The following is a 16,957-nucleotide window of genomic DNA, read 5'->3' as shown; positions in this document are numbered from 1 at the left end:
CAGCTTGCACTCAGGACAGCTTGCACTCAGGACAGCTTGCACTCAGGACAGCTTGCACTCAGGACAGCTTGCACTCAGCCAGCCTCCACCCTTGAGCAGTGGGGGCTCCAGAGAGCTACAGACAATAAAATGTCTGTTGGCAGGACCCAACAGTGGGCTGTTCTGAAATATGACCCCTTGCAACAGACACATCTTGAGGGTTTGCCAAACTGAAGACCCAGAGCCTACTGACCAGGCCTCTCTGAGAGTGATGCTTGTAGACACCACAGCTCGGGAGGCACTGGAAAATGTCTTTAAGAGCCAAGCTTTTTGATAGTTGAGAATCTTCCGTTTAAAACGGTGGTCCTCCCCCACCGCCGAGGCGGGCGGATCACAAGGTCAGGCGATCGAGACCATCCTGGCTAACATGGTGAAACCCCATCTCTACTAAAAATACAAAAAAAAAGTAGCCAGGCATGGTGGCGGGCACCTGTAATCCCAGCTACTTGGGAGGCTGAGGCAGGAGAATGTCATGAATCCCGGAGGCAGAGCCTGCAGTGAGCTGAGATTGCGCCACTGCACCCCAGCCTGGGTGACAGAGCGAGACTCCATCTCAAAAAAAAAAAGAAAGAAAAGCTGCTCCAGCCCAACAGCACTCCTGCCTGGAGGCCTTTGTCCATGCTGCACCTCTGTCCAGAACCTCTGCCTACTTCCTGCACACCCAGCTGGCCCTGGCACTGTGTCTTAGCCCAGATATCACCTCCTCCAGGAAGCCTTCCTTGATGCCCTGTGTCTGTCCAACCCCTACCCTGCATTCTCAAAGCCACTGGATTTCCCAGAACACACTGTTGTCTTTGTTGTTTTGTAGGACTGTCTGCCCCTGGAGATTGGGAAGGCCCTGAGGGCGGGGTTGGGGTTCAAATCGTCTTTATGAGCCCAGCACTCAGCCTTAGGCTGTGAATACTGACACCAACACATATTGAGAGCTGAGGATGGGCTGGTGACAGTGGCCGCTTTGATACTAACTTCCCTGGAGTTTATAGGCTGCATGTCTGTGCGCCAGCAGCTAATAGAAACACTGGCCATTGTTATGCACCAGTGCCTTTTGCTTCTGAATCCGTGCAATGGTGCCATGAGGGAGGAGCTAGTATCCCCATGTCACACATGAGTAAATGAGACCCAGAGAGGGAAAGTCACTGCCAAAGGCCACACAGCTGGCGCGTGGCAGCGCTGGGAGCTGGACCCAGGGTCCTCTGACTTCAAGTAAGCTGATCTTGGGGGAATTCCACGGTCAAATCTAGGACAGATGTCCAGAGAGGGGTCTCCTGCACCTGTGTGGTGTGCCCGCTTGTCCTGGCCCACCCTCTACCAGGAACTGAGAGCGAGTCCCCGTCCTCCCTCCTCGGGGCATCCTGCAGATCAGTGTGTCATTGTCATCGTGTGTGTGGTGTGTGTGTGTACTGCCGGGCTCCCGGACTCTGCAGCCAGCTCGCTGGAATTGACACATGACATGACCTCCGGCCCTCCCAGCTCATCCTCGCTGTCAGGGAAGGGAGGGGACTGCCTGCAGGAGGTACTGCCTTTGCTGACTCGCCCTCCCTTGTGAGGTGACTACCCTGGAGGTGGCAGGCGGGGACACCCGGGCCATGGTCATCATGCTGAAACCGCTCCCCTGGCCTGCCATGGCTGGCCCTCCCCATGGTCAGCCAGCTGGGAAGATTCAGGTCTTTACAAAACTTTCATAAATGTAATGAAAAATATGTGACCTGGAAATTAATTCCATCCAGATGCAGGGGTCTTTGTTATGTGGGTGTGTGTTTTGTAAATGGCAGAAGATAAAAAACCAAAGGCTGTTTTATGGAGCAAGATGTGAAGGCAGCCAAAGCCGCAGATCGCAATTTTTTCAGTGTATTTTGGGATATTTACTGATTCAAATTCTTTTGGTGTTTCCCAAGCAGTAAACAAAACCTTCTCTGATGGAGGAATCTCACTGAACGTCTTCCCGGGGCACAGGAGCAGATCCGTCAGCAGGAAGAGCAGCTGCAGCCAGTGTGCGGATGGAAGTCCCCGTCACCACCCCACCAGGCAGTCACACTTGAGGGTGGAGGAGGAGAGTTCCTGAGGCCAGCAGGCCAGAACGAGACGTTGGCACAGCTGGAAGATGGCCGATGGCCTCTCTGCCAGCCTCATCTAAAAAATGGGAGTGTGGTCTGCTGGGTGCAGTGGCTCACGCCTGTAATCTCAGCACTTTGGGAGGCCGAGGCGGGTGGATCACCTGAGGTCAGGAGTTCGAGACCAGCCTGACTAATATGGAGAAACCCCATCTCTACTAAAAACACAAAATTAGCCAGGCGTGGTGGCGCATGCCTGTAATCCCAGCTACTTGGGAGGCTGAGGCAGGGCACTCGCTTGAACCCGGGAGGTGGAGGTTGCAGTGAGCCGAGATTGTGCCATTGTACTCCAGCCTGGGGAACAAGAGGGAAACTCCATCTCAAAAAAAAAAAAAAAGGGAATATGGAGCCCATTGGCAGGAGTGGCCTCGGGTCCATGAGACAAGGTGGATGACTCTGGCGACTAAGGTGTGGGCGCAAGAAGTCAGGGCTGTGTGAATTCACATCCCAACTCGGCAAAATTCTCTCTCTGTTATTTTGGGAAACCGAAGCTCAGTTTGAAATGTCTGTGAAATGGGGATACCTAGACCCCCTACTTCATGGTGTCACTGTGAGGCTCTGAGATAACACGAGGGCCTGGAGAGAGACAGACCCAGGAATGCTGGCTTGTGTGATTAAGGCACAGAGAGAGTGCTTAATAGGTCTAGGTCTAGAGAGGCAAAGTGCCTTGCCCAAGGTCACACAGCAGGATCGAGGTTGTCTAGTGCAGTGGCGGTGTGTGGGCTTTGGGCCTGGATATACCTGGTGAAGCAGAGTCTGTTACTATCTAAATACCACTGCACCTGGCTGAGGGTGTTCCCAATAGGATCAATCCCTCTGTCTCTCCCCACCCCACTGGTAACAGGCTTGGACGACTGACGTGCTTTGGCCAATGAAACATGAGCAAAAATGCTATGGCCACTTCTGAACAGAAGCTTAGAGACACGACGTGTGTGGCTTCACCACTGCCTTCTCCCTCGACGGCAGGGCCATCCTGCCTGGAATGGGGGCTGCTTCTCTGGCCTTGTCACAGAATGCTTTACGCAGAGAACCACGAGAGCCCAAGAAGGACCCAGAGTATGAGCCAAAAGGAAGCCTTTGCTTCTCAAGCTCCCGGGGCCTTTGAGGGTGCTCCTCCCCTTGGCGTAACTAAGCCCAGGATGACCGATACGGCTGACTCAAACCCTGCTGTGTCCCCTGTGTGCTGTGTGGCTGCAGGCAGAGCTTCACCCTCTCTGAGCCTCAGCTCTAGTGAACGGGGCTCATGGAAGGTCCTTCACAGATAACAGATGGAGGGTGTCAGCATGAGTCAGGCCCCTTGTGTTGGAGGAAGTCCTCGTAAGTGTTCATTCACTTCCTTCCCCTGGGGAAGGGCAAAGCTTTGGGGGTCAGAGATTTCACACATGGACAAGGGAGGGACAACAGTCCATGCCTTTACATGCTGAGGCCTTTGGGTGCACTGTTCTGTCTTCCTAGAGTCCCTCCCCACCTCCCACCCGCTGCGGCCCATCTGCCTGGTGAAGGAACGCCCATGCGTTGTGGGAGATGCCACTCCCAGCCACCTCCTTCAGAGAGACTTTCCCTGTCCCCAGAGAGAACTGACCACATCCCCTGCACGCCCGGGCCCACCACGACCCCCACACAGAGGCTTCCACAGATCGTTCAGGGACCTGGGCCTGAGTCGCCACTGCTGGTGTCTGGCGGTGCCCTGGCACGGGAAGGAGTGCAGTACACTTCTCACCACGTCCAGGCCTCTGCCCCACCCCTCTCTCTGCAGTCTCTCTATGGCCCACGTGGCTGGAAGCGGGCATCTCGCCGTGGTGGTGGGCTTGGCAAAGCCGCTTCCTCTCGCTCTGCCTTCCTGCCAGGCAGCCAGAACCAAAACAAACCATTCTGTTCCTCCAGAAAAATACAAATAAATAAGTCATCAGAAGCGCTCTCCTTTTCCCTGTCACCAGCCCTGCCTTCTGGCTGATTCGCCAGCAGGGAGGGCTGTGGAGGGGCGGGGGTGGGGGAGGAGGGGCGATGGGGGAGGCCCAGGAGCTCTCACATCTGCACAAAGCCCCTCCCGGGAGTCACATTGGCCTGGTCCATCTAGACTGGCTGCTGGGGAGTGCTAATCTGTCTAGGATACTGGAACATACAGCCTCTTAGCTGGGATCTGGTGCAGTCCCCAATGACACACAAATCCTGGCCTTCTAGATGCACCAAGGGGTGGCAGAACCAGGGGTCTAGAGCCCCTCAGATCTTGACACCAGTTGTTATCACCCATGTGGTCTGGGACAGGTGACTTCCCCAGCCTGGGCCCCAGCCCCTTCTTCCTCCCATGGTGAGGATTAATGGGCACCATATGTGTCTTGCCTAGAGGAGCCTGTGATATCGTGTGGCCAGAGCCCCAAAGCACAGGATAGGTACAGAGGTGGACTCTACCTGGGTCCTCTTGCACACACAGGCCCTCTCCCACCCATTCAATGACCCGGGACTTCAGCCCTGCATCCTGCTCCCCAACGCTCATCCTCAAGTCGTCCTCTGCCACCAGTCCAGCCCCACCTGGACACCAGGCCCTACTTCAGCTCCCTGGGCTTGGGTCCTCTCCCCAAGGTTCTTGAAACTGGGCAGCTGGGAAGAGGCTTCCATGGCCCACCCGAGTTCTTGATCTCCCCTCAGTGGGGTCCAGGTCTGGCCTAGGCCCCCCTCATGGGTCCTGCTCCTGCAGACACCCTAGGTCCTCTGGGGCCTTATCTCAGGCATGGCCCATGCAGCACAAAGCCAGATAAAACCCTCCAGGGACCCTTGATGGCCTCAGAAGAAAGTCTATGTACTGTACCCCCCAGGCTAGACAGGACCCTCTGCCCTCACCAGCTGTTTCTCCCCTGGTTCCCCTTGCTCTTCCACTGGGCTACAGAGAATTCTGCCCAAAAGTGCTCTTTCCTCCAGGCTGTGGGGCTCCCACCTTCTTAAACACTGTCAGATCTCAAGAATCAAGTACCACGCCTCCCTCTGCAGGAACATCTATGACAGGAGAGGCCTGGGGGAGGAGCAGGAGCTGCATCCTCCTCTGTGTGGGCTCCATACTCACAGCTATGGAGAGGGAAGGTGACGAGAAGATCGCTGGAGAATGACAAGGGCTGGGATCTCCCCAGGGCAGCAGCTTAACTGGAGATGATTCTGTGCCCCCACATTTGGCACTATCAGGAGTCACTGCCGGTTATCACTGGGGTGGTGGGGAGGAGGTGCACTGGGTCAGTGGAGGCCATTGGGATGCTACTAAACATCCCACAGTGCACAGAGTGGGCCACCTATGGAGGATGACCTGGCCCCAAATGCCAGTGGTGCTGGGGTGGGATCCCTGCTCAGGTGGTCTCTCCTCAGTAGGATCTGCCTCTGTGGGTAGAAGCTCCAGAATGACTAACGTGATTCCAGACCATCTGGGTTGGCTGCTGGCTCCACCACTAACCACTGCCTTCATTAGGCAAGTGACTCAACTACTCTGTGCCTCCCCTTCCTGATCTGTAAAATGGGCTGAGGATGGGCTGCCAGGTAGCTGCAGTGGCATGAGGTTGAGCGCAGAGACTCAGCTACATTATGTGCTCCATAAACACTTTCTAGGGCTAAAGATTAAAAACGTAATTTTTAAATTACATTTAATTAAAAACGTAAAATTCTGAGCCTCAATACTCCCATTCTCCCCAGGGGAAGGCCTTCATTCTGCAGCCCAACTCTTCGTCAGCAGCCGCCAGGACCCCCTGCGCTGCTGGAGTGGAGTGTTCCGTGTGAAATCCTGTGCAAATATGCAGATTATAGAAACTTGTGGGCTTCAAAATGAGGATCCCAGACACCAGTCACCAGACCTTGGAGAAGTCTGGATGTGTTGCCAAGCCCCGTCTGGCGTTCAGCCAGAACTTGCAGCATGACAGGGTCCTCACCCCAGTCCTGGCACTACCCTCCTCTCTCAGGGAATCCGTTCCTTGTCTTATACAAGGCTTGGGTCAAATCCCAGACCTGATTCCAGCCCTGATATGATGGACAGGGCTTGCTGAGTGACTTCACACACAGAATTATTCTAAGGGCTGAGCAGATGGCGAGAGATTCAGGGGAAGCACCCGTGCGTTTGAGGAAGGAAAAGGCTGGGGAGCTGGCCTAGGTGGGAGGTGGGGAGATTTGGAACAGGCGGCTTCCCCCTGAGTGAATGCAGCATGGTGGCAAAGTCCTTCAGCCCCAACATCAGACAGAGATCGAGGCTCACACTTGCAACCCACCCTCTCCCTTCAACAAACGCCCCTTTCAAAAAGATTTTTCCCCTTATCATGAAAAAAGACATCTGCCCCCAAACTCAGCCTCATGCTTATTGGGAAAATAATTTGAAGGATCACATTAAAATCAGAAGAAGATAAGAAGCCTGACAATTCTAAAGACTCTTTTAGAGGCATTAGCCAACACAATTGGACAAGAAAAAAAAGTGAGGCACAAAAATGGCAAGGTAGGGCGATAAAATTATCATTGTTTACAAGTGGAATAATTGGAAACCAACTGAAAAAAAAATAAGAAATTTCAGTAACGTGGCTGAATGCAAAATTCCTATCTCAAAATCATTGCTTTTATCAAAATTCGTATCTCAAAATCATTGCTTTTAACAATACTCAGAGGATATACTGGAAGGAAAGACCCAATAGCAACATAAAAAGAAATAACTCAAAATAAATGCAAAATATATGTCTAATATCTATATGAAGAAAACTCTAAAATGCTATGCAAGAAAATTTGAACAAATGAAAAGACATTTGTATGGAAATGTTCAACATCATAAAAAGTCAATCCTTGGATTAACCTATGAATTCAATACAATCTCAGTAAAAAAAACTAACTGGATTTTTTTGGGGGGAGGTAAGGTTACTACACAGCTAATTCTAAAGTTTGTATGACAGAAGTTCCAGAGGAGCCCACTAAGACATTAAAATATATTAAAAGTCACAGTGGTTAACACAGTGAGGTACTAGTGTATAACCACAACAACAGAAGCCCAGTGCACATCACACCCTACCTCAATACTCAAATTTAGTATATGAAGGTATTTAGTAAGTTTGCATTTCATATCGGGGGAAAAGAGATGGCCAATTTAATAAATGGTGTTGGAATAACCAGCTACCCATTTTGAAAAAAGAATAATAAAGTTTAATTTCTACTTTAAAACTTTCATCAGAGTAAATTCCAGATAGTTCAACTACTTAAAGACAAAATATTAAAATGTAAAATAATTAGGAGAAAACATGGTGGTATTTTTAATGACCTCAGAGCAGGAAAAGTCTTTCTTAGCATGATGCAAAAGCCAGAAGCCATAAAAGAAAAAAGAATGATAAAATATGATTACATAACAAAAACTAAGCATGGGGAAAAGCATTATAAAGTCAAAGTCACACTGAAGAAACATTTGTATGGAAACATTCAACAAAGAGAAGATGGGAAGATGTTTGCAACTCATATTTCTTTCATATGTGAAAAGCACCCATAAATAAGAAAAATACCAAAAATTCAATAGAAGAATGACAAAAGACATAAACGGCTAGCTCACAGTAAGAGAAATACAAATGTCTCTCAGGCATGTGAAAAGATGGCCAGCTTCACTCAAAATAGAGAAATGTATGCTGTTTTGAAACTACATGACTCTACTTAGCATGTTCTCATTGCTTTTCTACCAGCAAACTCTCTCTTTCTCCACTCCTGTGCCCCCCTCCATCAGATCCCTGATCCAAACATATTTTAATCACCTTAAGGAAAAGAACTGCATGGGATTAATCTCTGGGTCAATGGTGTCAATCAGTATTTGTTAAATTAATGAAAAATGAAGGAAGGAACCCAGTGGATTACAGGCCCAGGCGCCTTTTACACCTGAAAGCTTTCCACATCCTTAACCTCACTTAGCTTATGTGATAACCCTGCAAAGTGAGTATTCTGCGTCCCTTCCTCCCTCCCTCCTCCCTTCCCTCCCTCTTTCTTTTCTTTTCTTTTTCTTGTCACCCAGGCTGGAGTACAATGGCACCATCTCTGCTCACTGCGACCTCCACCTCCTGGATTCAAGTGATTCTCCTGCCTCAGCCTCCTGAGTAGCTGGGATTGCAGGCACCCGCTACCACACCCAGCTAATTTTTGTATTTTTAGTAGAGATGGGGTTTCACTATGTTGGCCAGGCTGGTCTCAGACTCCTGACCTCAGGTGATCCACCCACCTCATTCTCCCAAAATGCTGGGATTATAGGTGTGAGCCACTGCGCCCAGCCTCTGTGTCCATTTCTCAGATGAGAAGGCTGAAGCTTAGAAGGCACAATGGGCCAAAAGCCCTGGTCATCCAAAGACTCTCCCAGACTCCTTCCAGGCTCACCCAATCTTATAGTGGTTACCCAACCGCCTCCCCAGGGGACAGGATTTTGGGAGGCAGGTTGCCTTGCCTGGGGCCTGAGGCAGTGGGGTTGCACCCCCAGTGTGGTACTCACTTGTGCATGTAACCCTCGGAGCTGGCCGTGAGGTTTGCCTGCATCACCGCCTGGAACTCCGTCTCGTTGCAGCAGTATTTGAAGACCGTGTTGTTATGGTGACAACAGAGGATGAAGGTCTTGTTGTCCGAGAGCCGGGGGCAGTGGAAGCCGAAGTGGTAGCGGCCTTTGTGGTCTGTGTACGGTTCACAGACCCGGAAATGTGCAGACAAGACTGGAAGACAGAGTCACCAGGCTCAGAGGGGTCCCTTGCCAGTCCATGGGTGCCAAGAGGTAGGGGAACTGGCTGGCCTCTTCTCGGGTCCTGCTTGCTTCTTCCCTTCCCTGGATGCCTTTGTGGTCCACTGTGAACCTCACCTACGGGTCCCCATTACCCCCAGCCTCCCAGCCCTGGTTACACTCTCTGTGTCACCCAGACTGGGGGGGTCCTGGAAGGCAGGGCTGGCTCTCCTGCCTTGGTGAACATGCTTGACATGCAGCAGCCACTCAATTAGAAAATCAGCCTTAACTGAGCACCTACTGTGTGCTTCACAGACCCATCTCGTTTAACTCACACAGCCAAGCCAGTTTGAGATCCCACTTTACAGATGGAGAAACTGAGGCTCAGAGACCATAGGTGACTTGCCCGAGCTGAAAAGTGTTGGAGGGGCAGGAATGGAACTCAGACCTGGATTCAAAGTCTGGGGCCCTCTCCAGTCTTGTATCGCTAGCTCTTTGTTCCCAGGTAGGCCATGGTGGACCTGTTGCTAAGCCCAGGCTGGCCTGGGTGGTGGCTGGCATAGGTGCAAGGACCTCTTGGGTGCCTCTTGTGTCAAAAACAGCAGGCCCTCTGTTCCTTGATTTCTACTAAACTAGTACCCTAGGTCCCAAGGTCCCCAAGGGCCTGCCTCAGTCACCCCCACCTCATGGTGGTAGCTTCGCCCTGGCCTGGAACCCTCCCACCCCTCTGCTCAGCCACCAATGCTACTGCAAACCCAGGATGGTATTTACGAGTCTTGCCGATGGTGATAAACAGGATTGAAAGTCTGAACAAATACAACAAAGGAAAAAACCTAGAGCCCACTGTCTCAGGCTTAATTAGTATCTTCATAAAAGAGATCGTTGTATCTAATTTGTATCACTGAAAAGGGGCTTTGCTGACTGAATACATTCCTTCAACCACAAAGGCAGTGGTTTTGCAGGAGCTCCTCCAGCTCATTGAAAGCTCTGTGTCTGCTGAGAGGTTATTAGACTGCAGCCCACACAGCTCCCCGCCTGCCCACCCGGGGCTGCCGCAGGGGAGTCCCAGCTGGGCTGGGCTGGCAGGTGGGCAGGCGGCCTTCATGCACCGGGGTGCTGAGGCTGCCTGGGGGTGGGGGGCATGAAATTCCATGCCCCTTCCCCCAAAGACAGCACCCTCTTCTGTGGAGATGGGCAAGACCACTGTGAGAGAAAGGTCTCAGCTTTTTGGGAGCCAGGGGAGCTCTCCAGGCCCCCTTCTCATCCTCAACCTTAAGAAAGAACAAGACCCCCTCTGGGATGTGGAGGTTATTAAGGGAGCTCCAACTAGACAACTGTTTCACTCCATCTCATTTATTTCCATCGTACAGAGGAGAAAACTGTGCCTCAGAGCAGCAGTTCCCAAAGTGTGGCCCCTGATTGGCCTCGAGGGCATCCCTGGAGGGACTGTCAGAAATGCAGATTCTCAGGCCCCTGGGCTTCTGCATCAGAAGCTCTGGGGTAGGCCCCGCCATCTGTCCTGGCAAGCCCTCTAGGGGATGCTGATGGCCTTGGGTTTGGGACCCACTGGCCTAGAAGCAAGGGGCAGAGGCAGCTGGCCAGTTCCGGCCACTGTCTGGGTCACTGCCCAGGTCAGTGAGGAGGCCTTGCTCACGCTCAGTGTGTGGGCGGCTGGGGAGGGACCAGTACACTCATGCTGCTGGTCAGAAAGTCTAGCTCAGGTGGGACCAGCCTGTGAGGCTACCACAGGACTCAGGGAGGGAAGGGAGAGAGTGGTACGGCAGCATGGAGGAGGTGGCCTTTGAGCTGGGCCTCTAGGGACTGGGAGGAGCCGATATGCAGAGATGGGGGGCTGGGGAGGGTGGGCTCAGTGAGGTTAGGGGATGTGGAAGGGTCCTGCCCATTACCAGCACCCAGCTCACCCGGCCACCGCTGGGCAGTCAGTGCCACAGGCTTTGGTTATTTGGTAATGATGAGGCCTCCCCAGAGCCAACAGAGCCCTGGGCTGGGAGCCAGGACAACCGGGTGGGAGTCCTGGCATGAGGCTGCCTGGGCCATCGTGAACTCTCTCACCTCCTCCCCTCACTGATGAAAGACTCATGGTCTCCAAGGGGGGTTGGGGGCTCCTGGGAGCGTAAACAGCAAGGCGCAGCCCCCACCTAGAGAAAGAGGCTGTGCGTGCTCTAGGGGCACTAGGGGCAGTAAAGGGCAGCATCCTTGGGCTTCTGCTCTGGGGCACGGTGTGACTGCAGGCCGAAGGACACTCTGTTAGGAGGCCCCAGCAGAGCAGGGATGCGAAGGAGAGAGCCGCATTTCGGACCTCCAAGCCTCAACCATGAGCGAACGTGGAGAGAGCTGCATTTTGGGCCCCCAAGCCTCAACCATGAATGCACCCCTGTGTGCACCGCTCTACGCAACTCCTGCATCTGGATGGCCCTCGTTCACTGGCTGGCCCCTCCCCTTCGCCCTCACTCACCGGCTGGCCCCTCCCCTTCGCCCTCACTCACCGGCTGGCCCCTCCCCTTCCCCCTCACTCACTGGCTGGCCCCTCCCCTTCGCCCTCACTCACCGGCTGGCCCCTCCCCTTCGCCCTCGTTCACTGGCTGGCCCCTCCCCTTCGCCCTCACTCACTGGCTGGCCCCTCCCCTTCGCCCTCACTCACTGGCTGGCCCCTCACCTGGCTGGCCCCTCCCCTTCGCCCTCACTCACCACCTTCGGCTGGCCCCTCTCCCTTCGCCCTCGTAAACTGGCTGGTCCCTTTCGCCCTCACTCACCGGCTGGCCCCTCCCCTTCGCCCTCACTCACCGGCTGGCCCCTCCCCTTCGCCCTCACTCACTGGCTGGAAAGCATTCGCCCTCACTCACCGGCTGGCCCCTCCCCTTCGCCCTCACTCACCGGCTGGCCCCTCCCCTTCGCCCTCACTCACCGGCTGGCCCCTCCCCTTCGCCCTCACTCACTGGCTGGCCCCTCCCCTTCGCCCTCGTTCACTGGCTGGCCCCTCCCCTTCGCCCTCACTCACCGGCTGGCCCCTCCCCTTCGCCCTCACTCACCGGCTGGCCCCTCCCCTGAAGCAGTGACCTCAGGGAGGCCACCTTCCTTCTGAGCGTCTCACCCTCCTCATTTGTAAAATGGGCAGAGTAGGCCCGTCCTCCAGGGGCGGTGAGGACCAGGTGAGCCAAAGCATGGAAAGCATCTAGGGTGGCGAGAGTAGCTGGGTGGCCCCCAGACCCCTGGCCTGAGTGTGGCTTTGGCTTTGCTGTTCGGGGAGCCCTGCCAAGCACCCCCAGACACCATCATAGCCTCCCTCTGAGCTGCCCCCCGCAAAGGGGCAGGGGCTGAAAACCACCAGGCCAATGTCAGTGACCCTGTTGAGCATGCGGGCTTGAGGAGGTAGAGAGACACAGAGATAGAGACAGAGAGACAGAAACAGAGAGAGATACAGAGATTCAGAGACAGACACAGACACACAGAGACAGAGACAAAGAGAGAGAGAGAGACAGACACAGACACAGAGACACAGAAAGACAGAGACAGACAGAGAGATAGACAAAGAGACACTGAGAGACAGAGACCCAGAGACATAGAAAGACCGAGGGAGAGGAAGCCGGAGAGCCGGAGCGGGGCTCCTTGCTGGGAGCAGGCCTGGGCTGGGGAGCAGGGCTGCCCTTGAACTGGGGCTCTCAGCTCTAGCTGGGAGGAGCAGAGGACTTAGTTTGTGCCCATCCTTGTACCTGGGAGAGCAGGAGCCCACCTGTGACCTAAGCTGGGCTCCCAGGGACAGCCCAGGAGGCTGGTTGGGCTGGAATCTGCTAACTGCCTTGTCCCAGGTGAGTCAGGTCCCTCTCCAAGCCTCAGTTTCCTCATCTGTAAGATGGGATGGCTGGGACACTGCCTAACTTTGTCTTGCAGGGGCGAAGGACAGAATGCGAGTCAGGGCTTCTCCCAGGGGTGCTGGCAGCCAGCTGAGCTCCCATGGGAAGTCCCAGGGCTGCGGTGTACAGCAGAGACAGACAGAGACCAGCCACACAGCAACCAACATTAGCTGCTCGCCAGAGGAGTGCCAGTAAGGTGAAGGACAAACGGCAAGCCCCTGTGTGTCCCCAGAACCCCAGATGGGCCAGCACGAACCTCAGGAAAAGACCACACCCCCTCATGCCGCCCCCACCCCCAGCATCCATGGAGGTTTTACCTGCAGAAAACAGCAACGAGAAGAGGACGGCGAGCACGTTCAAGGACTGCTGGCCACAACTGGTCATCGTTTGGCTTGCATTGATCCGTCCAGAGCTGCCTGTTTAATGAGAGCCAGGAGAGGCTGGGTGTAGGCTGTCTCGCCTGACACCAGCTTTGCTGCCCACGGCGGGGGACGGGCAGGCGGGCAGTGGGCAGGAGAGCGAGTTTGTCGGGAGTAGAGGCCGCGTGTGGACGATGGAGACGCCGCTATCCAATTTCCTTTCTGGAATGAATGACCTTCCCCCACAAGCCAACTGTCACCTCCTTTTCTTTTCATGGCAAAATGAGACTTAATCAAAGGAGGACGGATGGCTCAGGTGGTGGAAATGACCGGCAGGCAGATGCTGGTGGGCAGGCGCCAGAGTTGCAGGACTGAGGATGCCCGGCCTGGCTCGGCCACCTCGAGGAGCTTACAGGACCCAGGTCCCCCACTGTGTCGCTAAGGTGGAGGGGTTCATGGAAGTCACCATTAACCCCTATGCACCATAACAAGTATGCACGGAGCCAGGCAGCTTCCCAGGCACGAGGCACACAGCAGTGCATGAAATAGAAACGGTTCCTCCCTGGAGCCCCTGTGTTCTACTCAGGAAGGCTGACAACACGCAAACAAATGAATGTTTAAAATGCTCTGAGCTTCTGAGTACATACCCTAAGGCGCAGAAAACAGGGACTCGAACAAATACATACACACACCCGTGTTCCCAGCAGCATCCTTAGTCAAAAGGTGGAGGCAACGCATGTGCCCATCGGGGGATGGATGGGTGGCCCGTCACACAATGCACATTACTTCCCAAAAAAGGAGGGAAACTATGATACATGCTGCAGCAGGGGCATCCCAGAGGGAATTATGCTCATGAACTGGCGAGGCACCGAAGAACACAGACCACGAGATTCCACCTACACAGGGTCCCTAGAGGAGTCCCACTCACAGGGGATTTGTCATCAGGTCACAAGCAGAATGGAGGGTGCCAGGGGCTCAGGGGAGGGGGATGAGGAGTGAGTGTTTCATGGGTACAGCCTCTCACGTGCAGCCTGCTCCCAGGAAAGGCTGGGTTGGGTCCACACGAGGAAGCTCACCTGCATACCTGGGGGCGGGGTCTGATGTGAGGATGGTGGGGCCTGGAGAGCCCTGAATCCCACCCAGGTGGGAGACCCTGAGGACCTCCTGGCCTGGCTGAGCCACCTTCCCATCCCCCAGCCCCACCTCCGCCATCTGCAGAGCAGACTCCCTGCCCGCTCCATTCTGTCCACGCCAGGTGAGGCCCTCCACCCCCCGGGAGGATGGTTTCAGAGCTGAATACACAGTGCAGGGATCTGTTACCAGACCACACATTTCTGAAAGAAAAGATGGTGGAAGACAATGCGCAGCCCAAAGAAACAAGCCCCTCTGCTTGCCTAGACTGTCCTGGCACCTGCTCTGGGCCCCAGGAGCCAGCCAGCGGCTGCCTTGCCCTCCAGAGCTCATAGCCTGGTCAGGGAGAGCAGAGGGGACACCAACCTGGGCCCCAGGGCAGCTCCGAATGCTGCTTTACTTGGAGCAGAGTTAGGGCTCAGGGCAGGCAGAAGGGAAAGCCACTCAGGCCTCCCAGAGGTTGGAGACTTCGGAGTGAGGAGACAGGGCAAAACTCGAGGCCAAACGCATAGCGCTCACGGCCTGGCCCTGGCCTAGGCCCTGCTGCTGCAGCCTTGGTCTCCTCCCCTGTAGCATGGGCATCGTGGCGGGAGCTGGACGTCAGGTGCTGACCTTGTGAAGTCTGGTTTGCCAGAACAAGGGAAGGGACTGTCAGGATTGTAAAATGCCACTAGAACGCAGGCCCCTAACACTAAACTTACTCAAGCTTACTCATCTCTTCCTCTGGGGAGGGGCCCCTCCCATCTACCCGCAGGTCTCTCTGCTCCCACCGCTGCCCTACTCATCCCTGGGGGCTGTAAGCTGCTTAATGGCTCTGAGCCTGGGCCTCCTCCCAGCCTCCTTCAGGCCCCCCTGGGAGGATGAGCCCAGGTCAAGCATCCAGGAGTACTCAGGAATGGATTTCTCCTGCAGAGTCCTATGGATCAGCCCTGGAAAATGAGCCGCGGGAATGGAGAGTGTTGGGACCTCTGAGGTGCCTCCCCCATGCTCCATTCTACAGATGGGGACGCCAAGGCCCAATGAGAGTTGAAACAGGTCCCCAGACTCCAGCTCCTCTGGCCCCCGTAGGATGGGGCTGCCCCACTTCTGTGGCTGGGGCTCAGCTCCAAGAGCTGGTAGGTTTGTTGAGTGAATGAGGAGGATCTGCCTCAGCCACAGGCCTGGCCCCTGCTCCTGCTGCTCCAACTCCCTACAAAGCCCTGAGTGTACTGGCTGATGTTGGGGGGCTGCTGCTCACCCCTGGGGGGTGCCCTCCCTTCACACCTAGGAGTCCAAATCCTGTACCACTTTAGAAGCTGCTCCAGTATGACCTCCTCCAGGAAGCCTGCCATGATTCTATCAGCTGGAAAAAGTTTGCCCTTCCGCTGAGGCCTAGAGTTTTCCACCTCTTCCTTCATTCATGTGTTAATTCATTTATTCATTCACTTATTCTCTCGACATCCACTTGCTGACCTGCACTTGGGGCCAGACCCTGGGATGGGCTCTAGGAACACAGCAAAGGTGAGTCCCTGCCCTCAGGGAGCACAGGCAAGGATGCCCAGCAGTTTCCTGTTATGCGATTCTTCCCAGAACCTCTTCTACTAGGTCATGAGGGTCCTGGCCAGGGTTGGCCCTCAGCCCCCGATCTGCTGAGCAGACCCCCACCTCTGCCTTCCCAGACCCAGGGTCCACAGCTGGAGAGGCCTTTATGCTCCTGGGGAATGGTTCCAGAGATGAACGCACACTACACAGATGTGCTGTGAGACAATGTGGTTCTAGGAAAGGACGGTGTGCAGCCTGAAGCCGGGGGCTGGGACTTAGGAGTTCCATGGACGGGGTGGGAATTCCAGCCCTGCGGGACACCAGCCTTGGGCGCTGAGGCACACCCCGTGGTCATGTGGGTTTGCACACTGCAGGTGTCCCTGCCACAGCACACTGTGGTTGCACTGGTCCCACGTCCAGCCTGGGCTTTCCTTGGGGGTCTGTTCAGCATCCATGGCCTGGCTGTGCCCCCAACCCCCCTGTCTGGCCCGAGATGGGTCAATGTACAATCAAAGCTGCAGCCTGTATGCTAGACAAAAGCCCTAGGGGCGTGTGGGGATCTCTGGATGAAGGGGTTAGGGGGCTTCTGCATGAGGAGGTAGGGGCTGCCCTTACTCCCCAGGCCCCCAAGGCAGCTCAGGGCCAGAGCTGAAAGCTGAATCCTCAGTAGAAAGAACAACCCACTGTGTGTCACGAGAAGTTACCTAAGTAAAAATTCCATTTCTAATGATCTGAGACAGCAAAGCTTAGAAGCCAACCTCCCCATTCCAAGCTAGGTCAGAAAGCTACTTTGGAAACCTCTCCGGGCCTTGGGGACCAGCCAGCTGCTATGATCCCAGTCAGGCTTCCACGAGGCAGCCAGCCTCAGGGCCACGAGTTCAATAGCACCGATGTTCACAAGGCCAAAGCCATCACCTTGGGTCCCTCCGTGGGGTGTGCAGAGGGGGAACTGAGCTCGGGGAGCTGTGATGACGATGGGTGTGCAGAGGGCACCTGGGCTCGGAGAGCTGTGATGACGATGGGTGTGCGGAGGGGACCTAGGGTTTGGGAGCTGTGATGACGATGGGTGGTGGAGGGGACCTGGGCTCGGAGAGCTGTGATGACGATGGGTGTGCGGAGGGGACCTAGGGTTTGGGAGCTGTGATGACGATGGGTGTGTGGAGGGGACCTGGGCTCAGGGAGCTCCGATGATGATGTCATGTGCGGAGAGGACCAGGGCTCGGAGAGCTGTGATGACAA

At 54.9% G+C, this 16,957-nt stretch overlaps 2 protein-coding genes across 3 annotated transcripts in view; both read right to left on the bottom strand.

The window, feature by feature from the left end:
* Positions 1-16,957, bottom strand: part of SULT4A1 (sulfotransferase family 4A member 1) — a 996,812-nt gene that overhangs the window by 456,796 nt on the left and 523,059 nt on the right. The gene's annotated exons all lie outside the window — the stretch shown is intronic.
* SHISAL1 (shisa like 1) overlaps positions 1-16,957 on the bottom strand; it is an 81,987-nt gene that overhangs the window by 39,333 nt on the left and 25,697 nt on the right. For both annotated transcript variants that reach the window (XM_050806124.1, XM_050806123.1), the window contains exons 2-3: positions 13,025-13,123; positions 8,617-8,830 (exon numbers count right to left, since the gene is read on the bottom strand). In XM_050806124.1, coding sequence (XP_050662081.1) covers positions 8,617-8,830; positions 13,025-13,091 — 281 coding nt within the window. In that variant the 5' untranslated portion in view covers positions 13,092-13,123. The remainder of the gene's footprint in view (positions 1-8,616; positions 8,831-13,024; positions 13,124-16,957) is intronic.

Source organism: Macaca thibetana, chromosome 10 (genome assembly GCF_024542745.1).
Source record: "Macaca thibetana thibetana isolate TM-01 chromosome 10, ASM2454274v1, whole genome shotgun sequence".
In the NCBI taxonomy this organism is placed as follows: domain Eukaryota; kingdom Metazoa; phylum Chordata; class Mammalia; order Primates; family Cercopithecidae; genus Macaca; species Macaca thibetana.
The sequence above is the reverse complement of the archived record's forward strand: the minus strand, read 5'-3'. Positions and strand labels throughout refer to the sequence as shown.